This window comes from Oreochromis aureus, linkage group 19, assembly GCF_013358895.1.
Source record: "Oreochromis aureus strain Israel breed Guangdong linkage group 19, ZZ_aureus, whole genome shotgun sequence".
NCBI lineage: Eukaryota > Metazoa > Chordata > Actinopteri > Cichliformes > Cichlidae > Oreochromis > Oreochromis aureus.
The window spans coordinates 13,253,704-13,281,468 of NC_052960.1; the positions used below are offsets into that span (position 1 = coordinate 13,253,704).

At 39.9% G+C, this 27,765-nt stretch overlaps 2 protein-coding genes across 4 annotated transcripts in view; both read right to left on the minus strand.

The window, feature by feature from the left end:
* Positions 1-1,609: 1,609 nt before the first annotated feature.
* LOC116326067 lies at positions 1,610-8,423 on the minus strand. Its single transcript, XM_039603844.1, has 5 exons — positions 8,208-8,423; positions 4,344-4,976; positions 3,406-3,736; positions 3,129-3,304; positions 1,610-2,448 (listed from the first exon to the last, which is right to left on the minus strand). Exons 1-5 carry the CDS (start codon positions 8,219-8,221, stop codon positions 2,220-2,222), a joined length of 1,383 nt encoding a protein of 460 aa, XP_039459778.1. The 5' UTR covers positions 8,222-8,423; the 3' UTR covers positions 1,610-2,219.
* A 5,562-nt stretch (positions 8,424-13,985) lies between these two features.
* The window catches only part of LOC116326068, a 36,458-nt gene continuing 22,678 nt past the window's right edge, over positions 13,986-27,765 (minus strand). For 2 of the 3 annotated variants that reach the window (XM_039603838.1, XM_031747170.2), the window contains exons 2-5: positions 16,320-16,952; positions 15,384-15,714; positions 15,133-15,308; positions 13,986-15,036 (exon numbers count right to left, since the gene is read on the minus strand). In XM_039603838.1, the coding sequence (XP_039459772.1) occupies positions 14,805-15,036; positions 15,133-15,308; positions 15,384-15,714; positions 16,320-16,952 (1,372 nt within the window). In that variant the 3' untranslated portion in view covers positions 13,986-14,804. Of the gene's footprint in view, positions 15,037-15,132; positions 15,309-15,383; positions 15,715-16,319; positions 16,953-25,709; positions 27,657-27,765 lie in introns of those variants that run through there. The other variant, XM_039603837.1, reaches the window with a different exon arrangement.

A 27,765-nucleotide genomic window follows, 5' to 3' on the forward strand; every position in this document is an offset into this window, starting at 1 on the left:
CAATGTGGTAACAATACTATATATAGTACATATATAGTGTACTATACTGTCATGCTACCTGGCACTTTAATGTAAAGTATTTCCCCAAATTTCTTACATTTCATAAAAGCTTATTTGTAAGTACTACTTCCTACAGCAACTAAATGAAGCTAATACTAGAACATCTTTCTTAAATGTTGGTGAGTAGAAATATAAAAAGACATGAAATGTGAATACAGGAAAATTATTACTTTTTTTTAATGTCATCCAGCCACAACTGTTAAAAAAAGCTGTTAAACCCCTCAAAAACCAAACCCCCCACATACATTTTTAAAACTGTCCTCTGAATACAAAGAAAATGGCATGTTATGCCACACAATGGCTTTCGAAAAGAATGAATTGCAATTATCGTTTGTCTTTGTTATACACACTTAAACATTAAATGTTACTGGTGGAAAACAAAACTAATCAATTGGCTTAAATACCTCCAAACCTCAAATAATCATTTGCAGTAGTTACAGATGAGACCTGTACAACCAGAGGAATACATTCATTCATCCATGTGACCATTCATTCATTTATGAATTCATCCATTCTTCCCTTCATCCATCCATCCATCCATCCATCCATTCGCTTCCGCTTATCCTTTCCAGGGTCGCGGGGGGCGCTGGAGCCTATCCCAGCTGTCATAGGGCGAGAGGCAGGGTACACCCTGGACAGGTTGCCAGTCTGTCACAGGGCCAACACACAGGGACAGACAACCATTCACGCTCACATTCACTCACACATTCACACCTAGTGACAATTTGGATTATCCAATTAACCTATCCCCTCAAGCTGCATGTCTTTGGACGGTGGGAGGAAGCCGGAGTACCCGGAGAGAACCCACGCAAACACGGGGAGAACATGCAAACTCCACACAGAAAGACCCCGGCCTGATGGTGGAATTGAACTCAGGACCTTCTTGCTGTGCAGCAACAGTGCTAACCACCGTGCCACCGTGCTGCCCGTTCCATTCTTCCCTTATGCTAGAAAATTAACCTTTTACAATGCACCTGATTTGCTCACAAAAACAAAGAAAAAAAAAAGAAAAACAAAGATTTTATTTTGCTGGTTACAGCAAAAGGAATGATCACAGTTTGTTTGATAAAGAAATATAGATATATAAATCATTTTAAAAATATGCAATGGCAGCAACTCATTGCATTTAGGCACATAGACATGGTCAAGACAACTCCCCGAAGTCAAAACAGTATTTGAATGGTGAACAAAGGTGTTTTTAGTGAACCTGTCATGGTTGTTGGTGCCAATCTGGCTGTTTTGAGTATTTCACAAAATGCTTATTTACTTGGATTTTCCTCACACAACCATCTCTAGTTATTGAATGTAAATTATGTAACGAATGTAAAGGCTGGAATGCGAATACGGGTCAAAGCTATCATTTTCCTACTGTGTGTGATGGTTCATACCAATAACAGCGCGAGCCATTCATTTTGGGGAAAACGGGGTCAAAGTCACAACAAATGATAAAATATATAAGAACTTTATATTACCAACTTTATCCTTAAACCTTAGGAGGAAGCGCCACGTCTTTCAAGACATGATTGACATGTTGACTTTGCTCTCAAAATAGTATTTAAACTTTATTCCATAAGCTCTTTCTATCTAACATTCATAATGCAGTGTATACATCACAGAGACACTTGGGGTTATTGTCTTGCCAAAGAATATTTGGCATATTGTGGTGATTTGATAGGGATCGAACCACCAACCTTACAATTAGTAGGTAACCTGCTTTACCTCCTGAGCTACAGCCATCCCGGATCCAAATTCTTTCCCCATCTCTGGTTCTTCCAACCTGACGACTGGACAAATTCTATGGGATGTTATATTGTGGATTTAGTAAATGTTTTTACTCTCTTCAGGGGACATACACAGGACAGTTAAAACATTTGCAGTTCTTTATGTCAACAGATTTATATTAAGGACTATTTAAATGGTCACACTCATATCACACAGCATTAGAACCACTGTGCCCTTCAAAAAGCTTGTAATTATTCAAGGTTGGCAATTAAACAGGATTCAGGTAAGTGTAGGGATTTTACTGGCACTTGGTGCAAAATAAGCAAACCATTCAAAAAACAATGACACACAAATGCCCCTGATTCAAAGGTGCACATTCACGATCTGATTCAGTGCGTTTAACAAGTGTCCATCGTAGTGCCTGTACATCTTATCCATCAGTTCTGCGTCAATTTCAGCATTCCCACCCTCTTCAACACTTTGTCCACATTGGGAATGAGTTTTTCCTGAAAGTCCCACAGTCGTTTATCCACATTAAGCTGCTCCAGGGTTAATGATCCCAGTAGAGCCACGCGGACATGAACGATCCGACAAACATCTAGTGGAACCTTGTAGCGTTCTCCAAAATTCTTGATCACTTCATGGACTGAAGTCCACTCCACCATTCTGTGACACAAAACAAAAGATAGATAAATGTTTAGAGTTAAGGTTTTAAACTGAAGATCCTGTTCTTTAGAAGAGCCCTGAACGCTCTCTAAAGGTTTCACAAATCAGCGAACCTTCAAGTGAATGTTCCTTGAAGGTTCTTCTGGGTTTTTTGGCAATAACTTTCAGAGAACATTCCAGTGGAAAGTTTCACAAAATAACTTGAACTTAACAGATCGTTAAGGAATGATCTCTGAAAGATTGGCAAAAATAACCCTCAAGTTATTCAGACGTTCTCTAAACTGTGACCTTTAGGAAACCCATAGGGAACGTTCCCTCAAGGTTTCTGTTTGCTGGGTTCATGTTTACATTTTGTGTGTTTTGTTAGTTCTGTATGAGCAATATGACACGTTTCAAATCTGTAAGTTTAAGTGTTAATCAAATTAGATGGCAACAAAATAAAACAAACTTTTGTTAAATGTGTTTTGTACCTGGGACTTAAGGTTTATTGTACTTGAAGCAAACTGTCGTTCCAACCAGTTTTGATGTTTCTTGTGTGCTTATCATGGTTTCCTAGAAGTTCAATAACTAAGGTACTGTTTTATTTTGTTGTAGTTATTTTTTTTAACTTGTATTATTAAGTAAACCGAAGAACTGTGTCCTAAATAGAGTAAATCTTCTGTCTGACAAATTCAGCTTACCTTGGCCGAACTATCATCTTGTATGGATGGTATATGTTTCTGGCGGGGTCCTCCCTGTAGATGTGCTCCAGAATATTAATTCCTGGCACCCCGTTCCACTGAGGCAGGTGAAACCGTCCGCTTGGCTCAAAGTGTTTCTTTGGGAAAATATGATTCTCAATAAGGAACACCCCTGCCTTCAAATCAGATAAAAACAAGTCAAATACAACTACTTATTGTACGGGATACTGAATGTTTGATGAACTGTATTTTCCAATTCATTACAAGAACAGCCTACATTTGGATGCTGATTTCGGAGCATGTTCATCAAAGACATCAGGTCCTCGTGCTGGTATGGCATTATAATCTCATCAATGTCATTCAACAGGACGTAGCGAGAACGCTCCATTGATCTGTAAATGCACTCATTAAGTGTGGTCAGTTGGCCAAAGTAATGCAAATCCCCTCCGTGCTCTGAGTGAAGCCAGCCACGAGATGGATTCAGATGCTTGTCAATGGGCCAAGGAACCATTTCCACAAAGCCCTCGTCGCTGTAACTCTGCAACAGGCGATCGAGCTCTGGACCACAGCTGGTGTTATAGATCACCACTCTGTTCACACCCAGCAACCTGGGACAAAATAAGACAAATTAGTTCATCGTTGTCAGCAATCAAAACAGATTACAAAAAAAAAAATTGTGGTAGTTTATATAGCAAACAGTTGGTCATTTTTCTATCCTTAGTATTATATTTATACTGTGTTAGCCTGTACCTGTTACAATAGCTTGCAGCTATGTGACTGATAAAATACACAGACAACAAATAATATTATAATCATTAAGAGTAGTCTGTGGTGTTTATCAAGTAGGAGGGACACAGTCTATTCCCAGCTGGTTCTGAACAGCTGGAAATCCACAGTTTACAGGGCTAAAAATCCATTTTCCTACAGTGTCTGAAAAGGCGTACAGCTCCTGCAGAATTTTATACTGTGCTACTGTAAATATTAAGTGCCAAGTGATAGACTTTTCTGAGGGTAAGACACTGTCAAACTACATTTTTTAAAAAAAAGTCTGGCAGCAACAGGAGTAACAGACACAACTGTGCAATGTGATACAATCCAGACACACTGCATTGAAGTGGAGCCTTTGCAGAGCTTGTTAGGTTTCATACTGTGTCAGGATCAGCTGCTGTTGTACATTTTTGACTTTGTAGCTTGTGGTGGTGTTGCCGTACTCACTTGTACATCTCCAGAGTCTGTGCAAACTGAAGCACATTGTTGTAGTCGCCAAAGAGGTTAGAGATGCAGATTGTAAAGTCAAACTGCATGTTTTCTTCCTTCTGTCCAACTGTGTCTTTGTTTCTTATTGGGAGCCATTGATGAGTAGATGGACTCTGTTTGTCTGGTGTAGTCAAGAGAGTGATATGTGTCGCATTGCAGTTCTGAGGAATCTGACACATGACATCCGTAGTGACAAAGGGAAAACCATAGTTATCTGGATGCTGTAAAATTGTTGCTGGAGTGGTTTCACTTAAATAACCAGCACAGCAGAAAAAGCAGTGAAGGGGTTGGATGGAGTCTCTCCTAAATATGCCAATGATGCGTATATCAAAATCCTTCACTCTTTGGTCCATGTAGGCTGACACCAGTAAGTGCTTGGTATTGTTAAGCGGCGTGATGGTCTGCTCGGATATCCTCATGGAGCAAGCACTTGGAGGCACTGATGATTTTGGGTTTGATTTGTATGTGCTGGGCGTTTTCAAAGTGAAGACCAAAAAGAGGAAGAGAGCAGTGATGAAGAGGAGAACCAACTTCTTTTTTAAATGTTTTAACAGCTCCATCCAGCCAGTGGAGATGAAACCAGTTCCCAACCTGTACCAGAACACAGAATTGTGGTTAGTTTCAAAACTGGCAAAATTTGAATTCTGATGAAAAACTTCCCAAAGTTGCAATTTCTACTGCAGGGAAAGAAAAGTGGCAGAGCAGCTTTAGCTTTAGCAGCTTTCGATTCTATATATGCTCTTTTTTTCTGCCCCAATCATATAGACCAGTGGTTCCCAAACTTTTTTTGCCAGGCCCCCTTTGTTTTACAAGAAAAATGTTCACGCCCCCCACCACCTAACCCCCCACAAACACATCCTCCAAACACACACAACCATATTTTGTTTACAAACTCCATTGCGGTTTATTTCACACCTCAAACATTTAGTAAACAATTAAGCAAATACAAGCAAACGGCAATAAATTACAGGTAGTAATAAAATATACTACTAACTCTTTTACGCTACGTCCACACCTACACGGGTATTTTTGAAAACGCAGCTGTTTCTATGCGTTTGGGCCTTTCGTCAACACGTAAACGGCGTTGCGATTCACCGAAAACGGAGATTATTTAAAACTCATTTTTTAAGTTTATGTGTGGACGAGGAATACAGAGTTCGTCACGCAACGACAAAGGTATGTGCCTCTTTTCACGTCACGCTGTGCGCCACGTTATTGTTTACATGAGATGAATTGCAGAATGGCAGATAGAGACAAAATACTGTTACTGTTAATCTGACTATCTTCAGGTTTTACACGCTTACATATACACACGCAGTTACTGTCCCTCCATTTAGAAAGGCAGAGGCGTCACGGTGTAATTATTTTACGTGTAGTTGTTTTTTTCCTGTGTAATAATATTCAACATTGCTGTCAATACATTTTTCAAAAATGCCTCTCTGTGCAAAATGGGTTCAAAACAAAAACAGCTGTGGGATACTGTTTGTCCGTGATTTGAACCGGGGAACAAATCACGGAAGGATCAGCCTGATATTATTTGTATCCCACTGTAACTTTACTGCATAAAGAGCTAACATGTCCAAAATGTCAGGAGTAGTTAGTCATAACAAGAAGTGTTTGTGAACTAAAAATCAAGAATGTTGGATACTGTTTGTCCGTGATTTGAGAGCCCAGCGCTGCTCCCGACGCAGGGAAACTAATTTTGCAGGGGAGACCTACCTTGGCACTTGTGCAGGTGAAGCCAAAGGAAGATATGCTTCACCATATTTTCTAGTCTTTGGCTTGGAAGGAAGTTGGTTTGGAAACATATTTGGCGATGCTTCATCTCCTGCTTTGCGTTTGTGTGGGAGCCCCGTCAAAAACCTGTGCATAATGCTAGCAGTGTCCAAGCACTCTTTTTTTTTTTTCTTTTTTCATACCGCGCCCCCCGCCGGTATGTTATATCATGAGTAATAATTTAAAAAATCCATATACATAAAACACACACATGCACGCACACACAGGGACATTTTAGACATTAAAAGCTAGATGATCACTAATGTAGTTAGGACTCGATCTTCATCACCATGGCTCGCTTTACCTCTTATGAATCAATAAGAGTTTTTGAATATTTCACAGGGGAAAAAACTGTACAGTGGCACAAAAAGGAAAAAAAACCCATCAAAGTTCACTGACTTCATTCTCCACAGTATATACTGTGGGCACAAGTTTCCATCATGGTGCTGATCTAGAATCCTTCCCTTATTATTTATTACTAGAGCTACAATAATAAAGCGATGAGGGAAAAAAAGTAATAAATATGAAATAATGTATTTATGATGATTCCATTTGTTTCACTATCCACTGTGTGCAGGGAGAAGGCTTATTACATTTTTAAACTGTAGAGATACAATAATTTTGCTGCTGTAAAATCAGCATTTTGTCTTATTCAAAATATAAATCTAATATAATCTGTTTCTTAATGTATGTTCTTTGAAATACAGCATCTTTTTAAAAATATTATAATTATAATAATCCATTATTATGTGGACATGCATATTAGATCGTTTTAAGTGAAATATAATCCCTCCAGAAAGGCAGGAAAAGCCCTGTAACTTACTTTAAAACTAAATATGTTCCCTAAAACGGTGGACAGAGCTACAGACCCATGAGAGCCTTACCCAGTGAGCCAGCAGCTATAAGGAGAAACGAGCAAAAGATACAGGTAAGCAGATGTGTCATCGGATAATGGCAGGTCATGTATCCTAAAACATTAAGAATCAGAATACTTTATTAATCCCTAAGGGAATTATGTGGGTTACAGTTCCTCCACGAAGAAATGGTAAAAATAGTAACAGTAACAGACTAAACTCCAAACAATATATACAATAATATAATATTAATTAGTCAGTGTCAATTGTTGATTTGTCCTGTTCTCATTGTATGACGAATTATGATGTCTGTTTAGTAGCTGTTTCCATACTATGCATACTCTCTCTCTCTCTTCATGTGTGTGTGTGTGTGGGGGGGGCGCCAGAGGGAGTGTTCGCCCAGGGCGCCAAACAGGCTAGGACCGGCACTGTGTACAGGGGCGTGTATGGACAAATTACATGTTGGCTTAAAAAATACAAACACATAATCTTCTGTTAGAAATGAAGTAAGCTAACTAATACTAGGAAAATCGAGCAGTTTCTTTCACTGTGAATTTAATTAATTTCCACCTTTCTTATGTCTTTATCTCACAGAGGGCTCAGTGTCAGCTCGAAGCGCGTGCACCTGGACCAAACCAATCATGAAATAAGAAGGGGGGAAGGAAATATGTTTTTGTACCTTGTGAAGGGAACAGTTTTTATAGCGATAGATTAATTATTTTGGTATAAAAAAAGGTTGACTGTTCTACAGCGTCTACAGTGTCCCCGTCTTTTCTCCCAGGTTTTGATGCCCCAGGTAGTCCCATACATAATTGCTGCTAACCAGAAGTACCTGCTTGATGAGCGAGTTTATCATGCGCAACTTGAAACAACAGTGTTTTGTAACTGCTATGAACACAAAACTCAGTGTCTCTGTGTTTTACACTGTTCTGAATCAAAATGACTTTATTCCATTCGTGAGATATTCTTGAGCTATGGTGCACAGATTATAAACCAACAACTATATTATAACAGTCTAAATAACAGCAATTATTATTTTTATTATAGTTTATTAACAAATGTAGGACATCACTTTTTGTTGGTATGCCGATTAAGAAGTGACGTGAAATACATGTGCAAGTAGAACACGCACGTTTAAAAAGGAAAGCTATGTTCTGTAATATGTTCAGGAAAATGGAATGGAAATACTCACGGACATGTGAACATCTGAAAATTCCGAGTAAAATGGCTTGAAAACAAGCAGAAAATAAAAATAATAGTTAAAAAAAAAGAATCTATATTGTTGGCAAAGAAGCCAAAAACATCGGAAATAAATCCAAAAATTTGGTTTCTTTTGGGTTGCACAATACAAGGATCAGATCATATTGCAAGCTTTACCACTCAGGTGCAACATATGAATGATAGTGAAAGCAACCAGGAAGTGGCCACCAGACCAAATCGGTTATTTGAGTTGTGTATCTGTTTTTTTAACTCCTGGAAAGACAGGTTAGATGGCAGTTTACACTTTAAAAGTAGCCATTATGGTGCAATAAAAGCAGAAGCTATGAGGCCAGGGCCGGTAGAGTTGTTAAATTAAAAGAAGTACTGTCAACATACTGTCTCTCAAATGACTTATTACTTATTTAATTATTCCTGTTATTTAAAAAACTAGTAACAAACAATAAGAACCACAATTATACTGCTGGTTTATTTCACTATTTCAGTTCTCAGTTCAATAGCATATCTTTGGATTGTGACAGAACTGGTGACTCTCATCATGCTCATGTATCTGACAAATCTGCAGCAACTGTGTGATCCTGTCATGTCAGTATAAACTGATATGTTTATAGCACCTTTTTCTATCAAAACCACAAAGCAGTAAAGGCAAACGGTCCAATCAACACTAGCAAACTGTACGTAAGGAATTGAAACAAAAACATTTATTATGCCATATTGTACTTTGTCATATTGTACTAATGTCCTTATTGAACTTTCACATTTAAAAGGTAATATTTAGACCTCAGTTGTGGCCCACGGGCAGTAGTGGTATTTGGATCCACTACTGCTGTGGCCCACAACTATCCAGTGGGAGCCTTATTTTTTCTCACCACCTCACTGTGCAAAAAATCAAGTAACTTCTGAAGCCCCAAAAAATTTACATAAGTCGTGATAGAGGAGGCCCTGGCGAGCCATAGGAAGCTACCTTCCTGAAAGACAGGTCACAGACATGCTTGGATTGTTTAATTAAGAACTTCTGTTGTCAAACTCATGGTAAACTTCCTCGTTATACTAGTCGCAGATTGGTTTCTTACGACATTCTTTTCATTCTTATACCACGGTTCTTTCCTTCATGTACTGTAGTGACTTATATACATGTTACAGGAATGCTTTTACACATTGTGAGCTAATCTTATTAGCGTTCTTGCAGAGAGTTACATGAGAAGATTGACCCTAGTCTTAAACATGGTGATATATATAAAACTCAGCTTAGTATGAAAACTGTGAACTTGTGAAATTAAACACTGGTCTTTTACTGTGTCAGGAAAAAGGCATGTTATTTTACTACTGTTTAGACTCTATGACCAAACAAAGCAACACTCCCCATCAGGTCTACACTGATTGCAGACTGGAGGTAATTGTGATGCATTGTTTTTGCGTGTCCAGATTAGGCAAGCAGAAGGTGTGTCACTGCTTTCACAGATCAGGATAAATAAGATTTTGTCGTCACAATGCAACAAGTTGACTAACATTCTGTAATTGTTTCCTTTTTAGTCGGCAAAGAGTGATAGTGGGAATCTCAAAAATAAAGCAAAAACATCATGTGAATTTTGTGACCACAGTAGTGTGTGTGAGATTGCTGAGAGATGGAGATGCCTTCCAGAGAAAAAGCAAGCTTGCTTGTCAAGCATCAGAAACTACAAAGACATGCGGAAAATAAATGCATGCAGAGGATAAGCACACACCAGGAAGCACAAGAAAAACAATGGGAACAAGAACATCATGAAAGGCAAAATCTTGAGTAATGCACTAAAGTAATGCCTGTGATAAAAAGGAAATTGAATGCCACTTTCTGACTGGTTTCACAGACGCAGGCTGTCAAAGTGCATTCTTCTTATACAAACAACAAACTGGGTTAAAACGCTAACATCTTGTAGTCAGTTAAACAACAACTGTTATTTTTTTTTACAGTTGAACCCACTTCTGTTTTTTTGGCTCATTGGGTGATGCAAAAACAAGTTATGAACCCAACACTGACATGTTACCTCTTACATTCCTGTGACAACTGTAGCAGTTGTTGGGAAGGAAGTATTATTTTTTGTTATTTTTATTATTTCCATTTATTATTTTATTTTTATTAATTCTATTTTTATTATTTTGTTATTACTGTTATTACTGTCATTACTGTTGCATCATAATCATATAGCAAGCATATGTATACAAGAAGTATTGATACAAGAGGTATTGATATTGCATTTAGATGTTTAAACACATTGGCACCCAATTAAGCTTTATTACAGGTGCAGTTATAACCACTTTAAACTGTTGAGTTGGATTTATAATCTTAAATGTTTATATGCAGACTGCAGGGTGAAAGAAAAGGCCTAATGCAGAGTAACTCTGTGCCAAAATAAGACAGGAAGTTACATGTTTTTGAAGTTACATGCTTTGCAGGAAGTAGAGTCTGAGTGAAAGTTAGTCTGAGGAGCAGTTTCGATGATGCTATTATCTTTTATACTTTTATATCTTTTGATTAAGCTTTTAGTAGAGGTTCTTGATGAAAACATTTATTCAGTAGAGTACACATACATAGTTTCGGTTCGGTTATTACATACACGAGAGCGGCTTCTGTCTCTGTCTGGGAGAGGCCAGGAGCTAGTTGGCGAGGTGAAATGGGGTGCGATTGTGGTTAGCACATAGACACACATGTAACACACACACACACACACACACACACACACACACACACACACACACACACACACACACACACTTAGTTAGAGGGTTCACTTGTAGGTGAAAGTTTAAGCATGTTTTGCTAGGGTTGCAGTTTTATGTTGGTGTAAGTGACTGTTTGATGAAGAAGCAGGCACGAGGCGAGAGCTGAGCGGCCTTGCGGGAAACCACCGGGAGAAGATGGAAGCCAATGTTCTTTTAATTGTGTCACAAGTTGTCAAATAGAACATTTGTGGTTTTGAGTTGATGTATCCATGTAATTTATGCAAGAGGGGGCGTTCTAATACCCCGATGTATAAAACTGTGTTCTGAACTTTTGGAGATAGAGATCAATGCTGTCTGCGTACAGGATTTTATCTCTCCACATGTGTTATTAAATCATTCGTTGACTCCACCTGACAGGGTCAGTGTGTTATTCTGATCTCCACCATCTCTCTCTCCTCTAAAATGAACCTTAACACAGTTTACAAAAAGAGATGATGGGTGCTTTTCAGTGTGGCTGCAAGAAGTACAAAACAAAATCCAGGAAATCTTGCTAAATATTCTGAGTAAGTATAAATGCAGAAAACACCCGAGACACAATGTTTTTATGTAAAATTATTTTTTAAGTTTATAGGACAGGATTTTTTAGGATTTTCTATGATTTTTCTTAGTTTAGCTTTCAGTCTTTGTTCAGTTTTTGTAAGGCTGGTGGATCCAATGCATTATTGGGTTTTTAAATCAATACACTTCCAGCATTTATGTAAAAATACATAACAGATGTTTACTTTATCCCATATCCATGGACTGCATATATGGTAAACATGTTGCTTTACTCTGTTAAAGCATGCCTGTCTATAAAAGCACTGTTTATTTTTCATGATAAAACACAACACGTAGATTTTTTTTTTTTATCATAACTCTGGTTTTGATTGAAAAATGATATATAGTTTGAAGTACCCACTTTTAACACAAAAATGAACACTCAGGCTTGTCTTGGGTTGATATATATAGCATCTTGTTGCTATCTCATCTTAAATTGGTCATGTGATTGGTTTAACATGACTGCTTTATTCTTCCTCAGCCAATCAGCAGCACACTAGCTCCAGGTAAGAAGAAGACAGCTTCAACCGTGTGTTGCAATAGTAACACATCCACACCGCATAGAAATAGTAATTAGTTAGATTACTGGTTAAAAAAATAATTATTACACCCTTATTCCTATCACTGCAAAATTCAAAACTGTCTGTTTCTATTTAATAACATATTAATAACCTATTAAAGCTAACTGAAAAAGTGTGTTTATTATTACCTGGAAACACCTGTGGCACTATCTGTGTAATAAGCATTGACAGAAACAGCCTGCAAAGAGGAAGTAGGGCACCAACTGCTAAATTTAGCCAGCATTTGCCTCCTTTTTGGCTTGCTTCATAGAGCCATGCTTGCATAAACCAATGGATTATAACAATACATTTGGAATCAACCCATATTCTAGCTCACAGGTGTTGAACTCCAGGCCTCGAGGGCCGGTGTCCTGCAGGTTTTAGATGTGTCCTTGATCCAACACAGCTGACTTATATGGCTAAATGACCTCCTCAACATGTCTTGAAGTTCTCCAGAAGCCTGGTAATTAACTAATCATTTGATTCAGATGTGTTGAGTGATATCTAAAACCTGCAGGAAACCGGCCCTCAAGACCTGGAGTTTGACACCTCTGTTCTAGCCATTGCTGTAGAACTGCAAGCTAAGTAAAACGTTTTTTTATTTCTCACAGGAAACAGGCAGTTTTGTATTTTGCAGCTCTCTTTCCTGCTTATTACACGGTTCTCAGAGTAGCATGAGTGAGATGTCTCACTATGGGATGCACCTCCATGGATGTTCCTCAGAAGCAATTATCCCATTCCACCAATCCTGATTGGCTGGGAATCGCAACTGTCACCTAGGCGCAGAGCCTTAAATAGCTTACGCTATTACATGATTGTTATCTCAAACAATCACAGCAATACCCAGTAGCTAACCTATCCAAGTGAGGCATGCAAAATTCAAACAGGACACAGTGTATGGAGTCTTTGATCTTCTTCAGAAGAGAAAGGAGCTGGGTAGAATGCTGACAGGACAATAGGCACACATGCCCCAGCCTTAGGCACATAGGCCACTTTGGCTTTAGTGACTCTTTGGTCTGCACCAGGGCAAACTGAGTTGTTTCCCTACTATTACCCCTTTATTACCAAACTGTAATATAAAGTGCTACCATATGAATATTTAAATGACCAACTGTTTAGTAAAGCAATTTTGTCGGTTTATATAGCAGTCTGTTTTGCTTTCTGACACTGATTGACTAATTTACCTTTTGCCTCATTTTGTAACAGGTTACTGGGTGCGAACAGAGTGGTGATCTATAACACCAGCTGTGGTCCAGTATTAATTTTGCCATACCAGCAAAAGGACCTGATGTATCTGGTGAACACGCTCCAAAAACAGCATCCAAATGAAGCCTGTTCTTGTAATAATTGTAGTTTATTATTAAATTTTCAAGGAGTATTTGTTATTGTTGTTGTTGTTTTGTTTGTTTAATTTTTAAACTCAAAATGCCAATGATGATTACTGTCCTTTTGAAGTCTGGAGCCTGGATAATGCCTTCAGCTAAAGGGTCAAAATGTAATGTAAGAGGTAACATGTCAGTGTTGGGTTCATAACTTGTTTTTGCATCACCCAATGACCCAAAAAAACAGAAGTGGTTTCAACTGTAAACCGCTGTTGTTGTTTGTATAAGAAGAATGCACTTTGACAGCCTGCGTCTGTGAAACCAGTCAGAAAGTGGCATTCAATTTCCTTTTTATCACAGGCATTACTTTAGTGCATTACTCAAGATTTTGCCTTTCATGATGTTCTTGTTCCCATTGTTTTTCTTGTGCTTCCTGGTGTGTGCTTATCCTCTGCATGCATTTATTTTCCGCATGTCTTTGTAGTTTCTGATGCTTGACAAGCAAGCTTGCTTTTTCTCTGGAAGGCATCTCCATCTCTCAGCAATCTCACACACACTACTGTGGTCACAAAATTCACATGATGTTTTTGCTTTATTTTTGAGATTCCCACTATCACTCTTTGCCGACTAAAAAGGAAACAATTACAGAATGTTAGTCAACTTGTTGCATTGTGACGACAAAATCTTATTTATCCTGATCTGTGAAAGCAGTGACACACCTTCTGCTTGCCTAATCTGGACACACAAAAACAATGCATCACAATTACCTCCAGTCTGCAATCAGTGTAGACCTGATGGGGAGTGTTGCTTTGTTTGGTCATAGAGTCTAAACAGTAGTAAAATAACATGCCTTTTTCCTGACACAGTAAAAAGACCAGTGTTTAATTTCACAAGTTCACAGTTTTCATACTAAGCTGAGTTTTATATATATCACCATGTTTAAGACTAGGGTTAATCTTCTCATGTAACTCTCTGCAAGAACGCTAATAAGATTAGCTCACAATATGTAAAAGCATTCCTGTAACATGTCACTACAGTACATGAAGGAAAGAACCGTGGTATAAGAATGAAAAGAATGTCATAAGAAACCAATCTGCGACTAGTATAACGAGGAAGTTTACCATGAGTTTGACAACAGAAGTTCTTAATTAAACAATCCAAGCATGTCTGTGACCTGTCTTTCAGGAAGGTAGCTTCCTATGGCTCCCCAGGGCCTCCTCTATCACGACTTATGTAAATTATTTAAAGTGTTCATGTTCAAAGGTGGTGCACCTGGCCTTTCTCATGTTTCATCTACAGCAGTAGGTCTCACTGCTTTGGGAATTCAAATAATGACTATTTTGTTGACCAGCTTTTTTCTCCTAAAACTTCAATATTTGTGTCCGTCATCTATCAGTTTTGCGTCTCTGATCTCAGCAGTTCTGCTCTCTGCAGCACCTTGATCACATTGGGGAGCAGTTTGTCTTTAAAGTCCCACAGTCGGGTGTCCACATGAAGCTGATCAAGTGGTGGATTGGTCGGAGTACTGATTGGCGAGTGAATGATCCGACATACGTCTGGTGGAACCTTGAACTTTGCTCCAGACATCTTAAGCACATCATGCACTGAGGTCTGCTGCACTGCTCTGTAGGTGCATAAAAACATGGACAATCACACAATGCCTCAGGGTTAAATGAATGCTCATGTCTAACACTCAACCATTTCTCCCATTATAACCCACCTTGGCTGAACTATTAACTTGTGTGGATGGTAAATATTTCTGTTAGGCTCCTCTCTGTAGATGTGCACCATAATATCAAAGCCTGGCACCCCGTTCCATTGAGGCAGGGGCCCCGATTTACTTTGATTAAAAAGCTTCTTGGGATAGGTGTGGTTCTCAATGAGAAATACTCCTGTCTGTAGAAGAACAGTTTAGGTTTGACAGGTGCAGGAAGAACATTTGAAATTAAAATAAATCGAATAAAATGTTACATTTGGATGCTGATTTCGGAGCGTGTTCATCAAAGACATCAGGTCCTTGTGCTGGTATGGCATTAGAATCTCATCAATGTCATTCAACAGGACATAGCGAGAACGCTCCATTGACCTGTAAATGCACTCATTAAGTGTGGTCAGCTGGCCAAAGTAGTGCACGTCTCCTCCGTGCTCTGAGTGAAGCCAGCCACGAGATGGATTCAGATGCTTGTCAATGGGCCAAGGAACCATTTCCACAAAGCCCTCATCGCTGTAACTCTGCAACAGGCGATCGAGCTCTGGACCACAGCTGGTGTTATAGATCACCACTCTGTTCACACCCAGCAACCTGGGACAAAATAAGGCAAATTAGTTCATCGTTGTCAGCAAACAAAACAGATTGCTATATAAACCACCACAATTCTTTTTTTAGTAAACAGTTGGTCATTTTTCTATCCTTAGTATTATATTTATACTGTGTTAGCCTGTACCTGTTACAATAGCTTGCAGCTATGTGACTGATAAAATACACAGACAAAGAATAATATTATAATCATTAAGAGTAGTCTGTGGTGTTTATCAAGTAGGAGGGACACGGTCTATTCCCAGCTGGTTCTGAACAGCTGGAAATCCACAGTTTACAGGGCTAAAAATCCATTTTCCTACAGTGTCTGAAAAGACGTACAGCTCCTGTAGAATTTTATACTGTGCTACCGTAAATATTTAGCACCAAGTGATAGACTTTTCTGAGGGTAAGACACTGTCCAACTACACTTTCTTTAAAAGTCCGGAAGCAACAGGAGAAACAGACACAACTGTGCAATGTGATACAATCCAGACACACTGCATTGAAGTGGAGCCTTTGCAGAGCTTGTTAGGTTTCATACTGTGTCAGGATCAGCTGCTGTTGCACATTTTTGACTTTGTAGCTTGTGGTGGTGTTGCCGTACTCACTTGTACATCTCCAGAGTCTGTGCAAACTGAAGCACATTGTTGTAGTCACCAAAGAGGTTAGAGATGCAGATTGTAAAGTCAAACTGCATGTTTTCTTCCTTCTGTCCAACTGTGTCTTTGTTTCTTATTGGGAGCCATGGATGATTAGATGGACTCTGTTTGTCTGGTGTAGTCAAGAGAGTGACATGTGTCGCACTGCAGTTCTGAGGAATCTGACACATGACATCCGTAGTGACAAAGGGAAAACCAAAGTTATCCGGATGCTGTAAAATTGTTGCTGGAGTGGTTTCACTTAAATAACCAGCACAGCAGAAAAAGCAGTGAAGGGGTTGGATGGAGTCTCTCCTAAATATGCCAATGATGCGTATATCAAAATCCTTCACTCTTTGGTCCATGTAGGCTGACACCAGTAAGTGCTTGGTATTGTTAAGCGGCGTGATGGTCTGCTCGGATATCCTCATGGAGCAAGCACTTGGCGGCCCAGATGGTTTTGGGTTTGATTTGTATGTGCTGGGCATTTTCAAAGTCAAGACCAAACAGAGGAAGAGAGCAGTGATGAAGAGGAGAACATACGTCTTTTTTAAATGTTTTAACAGCTCCATCCAGCCAGTGTAGATGAAACCAATTCTCAACCTGTACCAGAACACAGAATTGTAGTTAGTTTCAAAACTGGCAAAATTTGAATTCTGATGAAAAACTTCCCAAAGTTGCAATTTCTACTGCAGGGAAAGAAAAGTGGCAGAGTAGACTTAAAACTTTGGATTCTATATATGCTGTTATGCTTCTGCCCCAATTTAGACAGCAAATTCTGAATCCCTTCACAAATAACTAAGAGCAAGTGTGTGGCGGGGCGTGGTCTGCGATCCTGCTACAGGTGAGATGGACCGATGCGCCTCGCCGGCTTAAAAGTCTGTGCTCTGTCTGAGTTAAGGTTGTTGGTGATGTGTGCGGCTGGCAGCGGGAGAGCTGCGGCTGTTTGTGTGTGTTTAACAGCAAGCGGGTAAATAAAGAGATGCTTAAAAGTATAAACATGTGGTCGGGTCTGCCGTTGGGTTCATTACAAAGTGTTACGTCCTTGAGGCTACAGAGTGGTAGGACTTGCTTCTAGTGTAAGAATAAATGTTCAGAAAAAAGTGACTTCTGCTTTATTTTTCTTATCAGCCTTCCTTATCTGTGATGTTAAATACAAAGTCTGAGTGGATTTACCCTAGGCTGCTTGACAATGTGACAGCAGATCTGCTGTGTTGAAAGAATCAAAAGTTAAAATGTTCGTATTAGCCAATGTGTTCTTGCTGCATAGTTTCAGATTAAATAAACACAGAATATAGAAATTATTATAAATTATATAAAAAAGGAAAAAGTGAAAGAGTGAAAAATATTACTTTATTACAAAGAATTGAACAAATGATGTTTCTGGCAGGTGGGTTTTGCTTGGACCCTGGTGACACTTTGAAAGGGAGCAAGCCTTTGTGCTGTCTTTCGTCGAGGACTACTATGATACATTGATAAGGACTATTAAGAATTAAATATGATAGGGCATTAGGTGCCCAAAGAAGGGTTCAAAGGATGTCCCATTAAAAAAAAAAAAAGCCACTGTTGTGGCTTAAAGAATCACTGGGGTGAGATCTGGACTTAACCTGTCTTGATAGATATTAATGACGGACAGTACCTATGACTTGCTTGTACCTCAGCACAGGTATCAACCTGGTATAAAATGCTACCGACCATTTGAATGTTTGACTAGTAATAGCAGCAAAATTTTAAATTTTATCTTTAAAAGATTTCCAGGTTCAGAGCAGATTATTGTCAGTGTCAGGCTACATAGTGATTTCAAAGTCTGTGAGGTTCAAGAATAGAGCTTCCTTTTCGAGTTCACCCCAGTCTCTGGAGTCCTACACCTACACTCTGCCGGCCATACAGCCAGTCTGTGACACCACTGAAGTGCTGTGTGATGCAATTCAATCAGGAAATACAAACAATAGTTTTGTAGGGTTTGGCACTGTTAAAACCAGGTGGCATTAAGTCTTTTTTAACCGAGCAAGAGTTTCAAGAAAGTCTAGTTATACTGAGAGCAGTCAGTTAAACAGAAAAAGCATGTCTACACCTTTTTCTGTGTGATTCATGCAACTGAAAAATATCTGCTTAGATCTGCAGGTTATGGAGCCATTACCACTTTAATGTTGGAAACCATACCAAACCTAAAAATATAACACTGTGGAGACATGGATCAGTACATTGCTTGGATAAGTCATTTTTTACATTTGAATATTTTAGTGGTATTATCATCATCATCATCATTATTATTATTATTATTATTATTATTAGGGCCCGAGCACCGAGAGTGCGAAGGCCCTATTGTATCTGCTCTGTTTCTTATTATTATTATTATTATTATTATTATTATTATTATTATTATTATTATTATTATTATTATTTCGGCAAATGAATCGGCCTTTTGAGGGCCTAAACATGCTCAAAAACTCATGAAATTTTGCACACGCATCAGGTCTGGTGAAAATTTACGTATTTTAATGTCCGTAGACATGTCCAGGGAAAATTGGCTCAGTAGCGCCACCTAGAAAATGAGAAACGCGAGCCCCGAGATGGGTATGACCTACATGTATAAAACTCGGAACACATATCTAACGTTCGGAGACGCACAAAAGTCTATTATGGCCATGTCCTAAACCCAACAGGAAGTCCGCCATTTGGAAGTGAAGGTGACATTTTGGCTCTAATTTTGCCATTTCCATGCCTCGAACTTTTTTCGAACTCCTCATTGGAATTTCATTGTACAAGCTTCATATTTGGTCAGTGTCAACTACACACCTGGGCCATGTTAAATTGCGGAGCTTTTGAGTTTTCGGGATACGGTGAGGCCGTGGCGCCACGGCGAATTTCGATGACTCGCCATGAAAATCTTATTGCCTCTCGTTCTGTCATACATTGTCCGACCTTGACCAAAGTGGACACATATGATAAGGCTCCACCCCTGAACATATTTCAACTGCCATATTTGACATCAGGGACAGCGCCACCTAGTGGGAACAGGAAATGTCATGTTTTACACTTTGGGGTACAGTATTGTAATGGGTGACATCTGCAGCCTCAAATTTCTCCAGGAAAGCCTTAAGGAGTTGGTCTTGGGTTACAGAGAAAACTGTGAGTTTTTGCTGAAGGGTGTGACCCCAGCAGCATGGCTAACATTGAGGTCTCGCCATGAAGAAACAAATTAGTGTAACTCAATGAAATCCAATGTGATCAGTACCAGATTTTACAGGGATGATGTCAGACCCGCCCTGAACAGATTGATATGCCCATTGTCAGGAATACGTAGAGCGCCACCTAGTGGCAACAGGAAATGTCATGTCTTTCATTTTGTTGTACTGATTTTCACAGGCTCATCGTGGCCACCTCAAAAGCGGTGAATATTAACATCAGTCCTCGTGATGCTTCAGTGAGAAAATTGTGACTTTAAACTGAACGGCGCACCCTGGTGGCATCGCGGTTCACCATGACCAATGAAGTGGCTTTTGAGGGCTTGAAAAGTTTAAAAGTCTTGAAAATTGGCGCACACCTCTAATGTGATGAGGATTTCTTTTTATATGTTCATTTTCCTTGAACAGCGCAAAATGGCTCCACAGCGCCCCTACAAAATTTCAAAACAACAGCCCCTGCTCTGTGTTTTATGTATGAGGTTGAAACCTGGCAAGCTTATTGGAGATATCAAGATGTACAAAAAGTCTCTTGGAGCAATATCCCAAATCCAACAGGAAGTCAGCCATTTTAAAATCAATGTGTAAATTTGGCGACATTTTCCCTCTTTTCAGGCCTCATACTTTGACGAACTCCTCCAAGGGATTTCATTAGATTTACGCGATCTCCTGTGTGTGGAATCTAAAGACCTTGGTGATGTTAAATTGCGAAGCTTTTTACGTTCAGGGAAAGCGGGGGTGGTCATGGCGGCACGTGGAGTTTCAATCACCGCCAAAAAGCAGTAACCTGCTGTCGGCTCAAAAACACAATGTCCAATCTCTCCCAAAGGTCGCAGGCGTGATGAGACTCGAGCTCGGAAATGTTTGTTATGCCATTTGTCAGTAATGGTTAGAGCGCCACCTAGTGGGACGACTATAATAATGGTTGAATGAGATGAAATTTTAGCTGGTGGTTAAATGCATGAATTCCATCAATGTGACATCAGATCGGAAGCGCTGGTTGTACGTGTTGGGCGTGGCTCGACGCCCCGGGTGCGAGGGCCCTCATATCGCTGCTTGCAGCTTTAATTAGGGCCCGAGCACCGAGAGTGCGAAGGCCCTATTGTATCTGCTCTGTTTATTATTATTATTATTATTATTATTATTATTATTATTATTATTATTATTATTATTTTCATTGAAATGAATTGCCTTTTGAGGGCTTTAACATGCTCAAAAACTCATGAAATTTTGCACACGCATCAGGTCTGGTGAAAAATTTCGTATTTTAATGGTTTTACATATGAGCATTGGAAAATTGCTCTAGAGCGCCACCTATGCCTTATAAAATGCAGCCCTACGACCACATGGTTTGATCTACATGTATGAAATCTGGTACACATATGTATCATGCCAAGACGAACAAAAAGTCAATGGGCCCATTGACGCAAACCCAACAGGAAGTCCGCCATTTTGGATTGAAGGTCACATTTTGGCTCTGATTTTACCATTTCCATGCCTTGTACTTTCGCGAACTCCTCCTTGGGATTTGGTCATACAAACTTCATATTTGGACAGTGCGAACTACACACCTGGGCCATGTTAAATTGCGGAGCTTTTGAGTTTTCGTGATACGGTGAGGACGTGGCGCCACGGCGAATTTCGATGACTCGCCATGAAAATCTTATTGCCTCTCATTCCCTCATACATTGTCCGCCGTGCACCAAAGAGCACACATATGATAAGGCTCCAGCCCTGAACATATTTCAACTGCCATATTTGACATCAGGGACAGCGCCACCTAGTGGGAACAGGAAGTGTCATGTTTTACACTTTGGAGTACAGTATTGTGATGGGTGACATCTGCAGCCTCAAATTTCTCCAGGAAAGCCTTAAGGAGTTGGTCTTGGGTTACAGTGAAAACTGTGAGTTTTCGCGAAAGGGTGTGACCCCAGCAGCATGGCGAACTTTGATGTCTCGCCATGAAGAAACAAGTTAGTATAACTCAATGAAATCCAGTCTGATCAGAACCAGACTTTACAGGCATGATGTCAGACTCGCCCTGAACAGATTGATGTGCCCATTGTCAGGAATATGCAGAGCGCCACCTAGTGGCAACAGGAAATGTCATGGCTTTCATTTTGTTGCACTGATTTTCACAGGTTTATCGTGGCCACCTCAAAAGCGGTGAATATCACCATCAGTCCCTCATGATGCTTCAGTGAGAAAATTGTGACTTTAAACTGAACGGCGCACCCTGTTGGCAACGTGGTTCACCATGAAAGATGAAGTGGCTTTTGAGGGGCTTGGAAAGTTTAAAAAGTCTTGAAATTTGGCGCACACCTCCAATGTGATGAGCGCTTTCTTGTTATTTTACCATTTTCATTGAATAGCGCAAAATGGCTCCACAGCGCCCCCTACAAAATTTCAAAACTACAGCCCCTGCTCTGTGTTTCGTCTATGAGCCTGAAATCTGGTAAGCTTATAGGAGATATCAAGATGTACAAAAAAGTCTCTTGGAGCAATATCCCAAATCCAACAGGAAGTCAGCCATTTTAAAATTAATGTGTCATTTTGGCCACATTTTCCCCTCTTTTCAGGCCTCGTACTTTGACGAACTCCTCCAAGGGATTTCATCATATTGAACCAATCTCCAGCGCAGGGAATCTAAAGACCTTTGTGATGTTAAATTGCGAAGCTTTTTACATTCAGGGAAACGGGGTGGTCATGGCGGCACGTGGAGTTTCAATCACTCGCCAAAAAGCAGTAATCTGCTGTCACTCAAAAACACAATGTCCAATCTCTCCCAAACGTCACAGGCGTGGTGAGACTCGACCTCGGAAATGTTTGTTATGCCATTTGTCAGTAATGGTTAGAGCGCCACCTGGTGGGACGACTATAATCATGATTGAATGAGATGAAATGTTAGCTGGTGGTAAAATGCATGAATTCCATCAATGTGACATCAGATCGGACGTGCTGGTTGTAGGTGTTGGGCATGGCTCGACGCGCCGGGGGTGCGAGGGCCCTCATAACGCTGCTTGCAGCTTTAATTATTATTATTATTATTATTTCGGCAAATGAATCGGCCTTTTGAGGGCCTAAACATGCTCAAAAACTCATGAAATTTTGCACACGCATCAGGTCTGGTGAAAATTTACGTATTTTAATGTCCGTAGACATGTCCAGGGAAAATTGGCTCAGTAGCGCCACCTAGAAAAATGAGAAACGCGAGCCCCCGAGATGGGTATGACCTACATGTATAAAACTCGGAACACATATCTAACGTTCGGAGACGCACAAAAAGTCTATTATGGCCATGTCCTAAACCCAACAGGAAGTCCGCCATTTGGAAGTGAAGGTGACATTTTGGCTCTAATTTTGCCATTTCCATGCCTCGAACTTTTTTCGAACTCCTCATTGGAATTTCATTGTACAAGCTTCATATTTGGTCAGTGTCAACTACACACCTGGGCCATGTTAAATTGCGGAGCTTTTGAGTTTTCGGGATACGGTGAGGCCGTGGCGCCACGGCGAATTTCGATGACTCGCCATGAAAATCTTATTGCCTCTCGTTCTGTCATACATTGTCCGACCTTGACCAAAGTGGACACATATGATAAGGCTCCACCCCTGAACATATTTCAACTGCCATATTTGACATCAGGGACAGCGCCACCTAGTGGGAACAGGAAATGTCATGTTTTACACTTTGGGGTACAGTATTGTAATGGGTGACATCTGCAGCCTCAAATTTCTCCAGGAAAGCCTTAAGGAGTTGGTCTTGGGTTACAGAGAAAACTGTGAGTTTTGCTGAAGGTGTGACCCCAGCAGCATGGCTAACATTGAGGTCTCGCCATGAAGAAACAAATTAGTGTAACTCAATGAAATCCAATGTGATCAGTACCAGATTTTACAGGGATGATGTCAGACCCGCCCTGAACAGATTGATATGCCCATTGTCAGGAATACGTAGAGCGCCACCTAGTGGCAACAGGAAATGTCATGTCTTTCATTTTGTTGTACTGATTTTCACAGGTTCATCGTGGCCACCTCAAAAGCGGTGAATATCACCATCAGTCCCTCTTGATGCTTCAGTGAGAAAATTGTGACTATAAACTGAACAGGCGCACCCTGGTGGCAACGCAGTTCACCATGAAAGATGAAGTGGCTTTTGAGGGGCTTGAAAAGTTTAAAAGTCTTGAAATTTGGCGCACACCTCTAATGTGATGAGGGTTTTCTTTTATATGTTCATTTTCCTTGAACAGCGTTTAATGGCTCCACAGCGCCCCCTACAAAATTTCAAAACAACAGCCCCTGCTCTGTGTTTTATGTATGAGTTTGAAACCTGGCAAGCTTATTGGAGATATCAAGATGTACAAAAAGTCTCTTGGAGCAATATCCCAAATCCAACAGGAAGTCAGCCATTTTAAAATTAATGTGTAAATTTGGCGACATTTTCCCCTCTTTTCAGGCCTCATACTTTGACGAACTCCTCCAAGGGATTTCATTAGATTTACGCGATCTCCTGTGTGTGGAATCTAAAGACCTTTGTGATGTTAAATTGCGAAGCTTTTTACGTTCAGGGAAACGGGGTGGTCATGGCGGCACGTGGAGTTTCAATCACCGCCAAAAGCAGTAACCTGCTGTCGCTCAAAAACACAATGTCCAATCTCTCCCAAAGGTCGCAGGCGTGATGGGACTCGAGCTCGGAAATGTTTGTTATGCCATTTGTCAGTAATGGTTAGAGCGCCACCTAGTGGGACGACTATATAATGGTTGAATGAGATGAAATTTTAGCTGGTGGTTAAATGCATGAATTCCATCAATGTGACATCAGATCGGAAGCGCTGGTTTTAGGTGTTGGGCTTGGCTCGACGCGCCGGGGGTGCGAGGGCCCTCATATCGCTGCTTGCAGCTTTAATTATTATTATTATTATTATTACATTGATTGGTACACCAAATACAAATGCCATATATGTGAACTTTTTTGGATTTAAGTAAATGTAAATTTAATTTATAAGATGGTGTAAAATACATTTTGTGCTTAATCACTTTTATTTATGATACAAAACATTAGCAAATATAACGTAAATAATTCTTTGGATATCAACTTCAAACAAAACCCAGTGGAACTCAAAGAGTTTTTCATCTGTTTTAGCTCATTGAAAGTTCTCCCCACCTACAACAGTCATAGCCAGTGTACAAAATATACACAGAGCAATACACATTTCTCCAAAAATACTCTGTTTATGTGGGTTATAATCATGATATATTATTACAAAACACCGGGTAGAAAAAAATGCCCAAGTGCCGCCTGCAATTACACACACTTTTGACATAAAAGAATTCACCTCCTTCAGATATCAGTGGCACTGGTTCAGGGTCGGGAATGTCTGTATGGGGAGAGTCGGACAGCTAAGCCTGAGGAAGAGGCACCATTTCGGCAGATCGGTTATTTAGTGTTCTTATGTACAGGGGTGTGCATGGACAAATTACATGTTGGCTTAAAAAATACAAACACATAATCTTCTGTTAGAAATGAAGTAAGCTAATTAATACTAGGAAAATCGAGCAGTTTCTTTCACTGTGAGTTTAATTAATTTCCACCTTTCTTTTGTCTTTATCTCGCAGAGGGCTCAGTGGTCAGCTCGAAGCGCGTGCACCTGGACCAAACCAATCATGAAATAAGAAGGGGGGAAGGAAATATGTTTTTGTACCTTGTGAAGGGAACAGTTTTTATAGCGAGAGATTAATTATTTTGGTATAAAAAAAGGTTGACTGTTCTACAGCTTAGTGTCCCCGTCTTTTCTCCCAGGTTTTGATGCCCCAGGTAGTCCCATACATAATTGCTGCTAACCAAAAATACCTGAGTTTATTTGTTTGTAGCTGCTATGAACACAAAACTCAGTGTCTCTGTGTTTTACACTGTTCTCAATCAAAATGACTTTATTCCATTCGTGAGATATTCTTGAGCTATGGTGCACAGATAATAAGCCAACAACTATATTATAACAGTCTAAATAACAGCAATTATTATTTTTATTATAGTTTATTAACAAATGTAGGACATCACTTTTTGTTGGTATGCCAATTAAGAAGTGACGTGAAATACATGTGGAAGTAGAACACGCACGTTTAAAAAGGAAAGCTATGTTCTGTAATATGTTCAGGAAAATGGAATGGAAATACTCACGGACATCTGAACATCTGAAAATTCCGAGTAAAATGCCTTGAAAACAAGCAAAAATTTTAATAACAATTGTTAAAAAAAAGAATCTATATTGTTGGCAAAGAAGCCAAAAACATCGTAAATAAATCCAAAAATTTGGTTTGTTTTGGGTTGCACAATACAAGGATCAGATCGTATTGCAAGCTTTACCACTCAGGTGCAACATATGGATGATAGTGAAAGCAACCAGTGCGGTTATTTGAGTTGTGCATCTGTTTTTTTTATTCCTGGAAAGACAGGTTAGATGGCACTTTAGTCCACTGAGAAGCCATTATGGTGCGATAATGGATTGGATTTACTGTATATAGCGCTTTTCAAGGCACCCAAAGCGCTTTACAATGCCATTATTCATTCACTCTCACGTCATTCACATACACTGTTGGAGACAAGCTGCAGTTGTAGCCACAGGGGTGGCTGCCCTGGGGCAGACTGACAGAAGCGAGGCTGCCATATCGCGCCATCGGCCCCTCTGGCGACCAGTAGGCGGGAGGGTAAAGTGTCTTGCCCAAGGACATAACGACCAGGACAGAGAGCCCAGGGATTGAACCGGCGAACTTCCGGTTACAGATCCGCTTCCCACCCCCTTGAGCCACGGTCGCCCAATACAAGCAGAAGCTATGAGGCCAGTGCCGGTAGAGTTGTTAAATTAAAAGAAGTACTGTCAACATACTGTCTCTCAAATGACTTATTACTTATTTAATCAAACCTTGAAGCAGATGGACTTCAGCAGCAGAAGATCATGGGTGCCACTCCTTTCAGCTAAGAATAGGAAACTGAGGCTAAAATTAGCACAGGCTCATCAAAATTAGACAAGAAAATTGGAAAAAACATTGCCGGTTTGGAGAGTTTCAATTTTTACTGTGACATTCGGATAGTAGGGTCAGAAATGAGTATTACAACTCTTCAGGCTGGTGGTGGCAGTGTAATGGCGTGAAGAACACTTTCCTGGCACACTTGGAGCCACTTACTACAAACTGCGAACTGTTCAAACACCACAGCCTGCCTGATCATTGTTCCTCACCATGTCGATCGCTTTATGATCACAATCACCTTCTGATGGTTGCTTTAGATAGAATAACACACTTCATGTACCTCAAATCCTCTCAAACGGGTTCTTTGTGGTTATTTGGTGTTGGGTTAACTGTAATCAATACCACAAAAGAATTAAGGCAAATCTGAAGGCAATCTCATGCTAGCAAGCTGTAGCTTTGGAAGTGAAACAAAAACATTTATGATGTCATAATATAATTGAACTGTTACATTTCACAGGTAACATTCAGACCATGACCTTTAAACTGTGGGCATCATCCAGGCTCCAGACTTCAAAAGGACAGTAACAATCATTGCCATTATAACTTGGAACTAAAACAACAACAACAACAACAAACAAATTCATTGAAAAGTCAAACTTAATAATAAAAATATGAAGAATTTCATCAGAGCAAAGTACTGTATTGGCACAGCAGTTTGACTTAAAACATAACCAGCTGTAAGAGTCAAGAAATTCACTAGCCTTTCATGATTCTTGGTGGCTGGGCAAAAGTACAAAAATATTTAAATAATAGATACAATGACAAGAAGGTTGGATTCCCAGAGAATACCTGGTGGTTAAAACCTTCATTATGTGCTATATGATCCATACTGAGGTATGTGAAATCACAGATGATCACACAAGTTAGCAAAAACCCTTAACCCTTTATGGAAAAAAAAAAGCAAAAAAAAAAAAGCTGGACATACTATATACGCTTTGGTGATCCTCTAACTCAGGGGTGGGCAACTTCAGGCCTCGAGGGTCAGTGTCCTGCAGGCTTTAGATCTCACCCTGGGTCAACACACCTGAATCAAATGATTAGTTCATTACCAGGCCTCTGGAGAACTACAAGACATGTTGAGGAGGTCATTTAGCCATTTGAATCAAGGACACATCTAAAACCTGCAGGACGCTGGCCCTCGAGGCCTGGAGTTGCCCACCCCTGCTCTAACTAGTGCCACCATCATGTCAGCAGTTCAGTTTGGTGGG

Bases quoted from the DNA above. Each gene is read 5' to 3' on its own strand.
- LOC116326067 (XM_039603844.1), bottom strand. The intron at 3,737-4,343 runs GTGAGTACGGCA...ATTTTGTCCCAG, and splicing joins CAGACTCTGGAGATGTACAA to GTTGCTGGGTGTGAACAGAG. The intron at 2,449-3,128 runs GTAAGCTGAATT...TTTGTGTCACAG, and splicing joins AAGATGATAGTTCGGCCAAG to AATGGTGGAGTGGACTTCAG.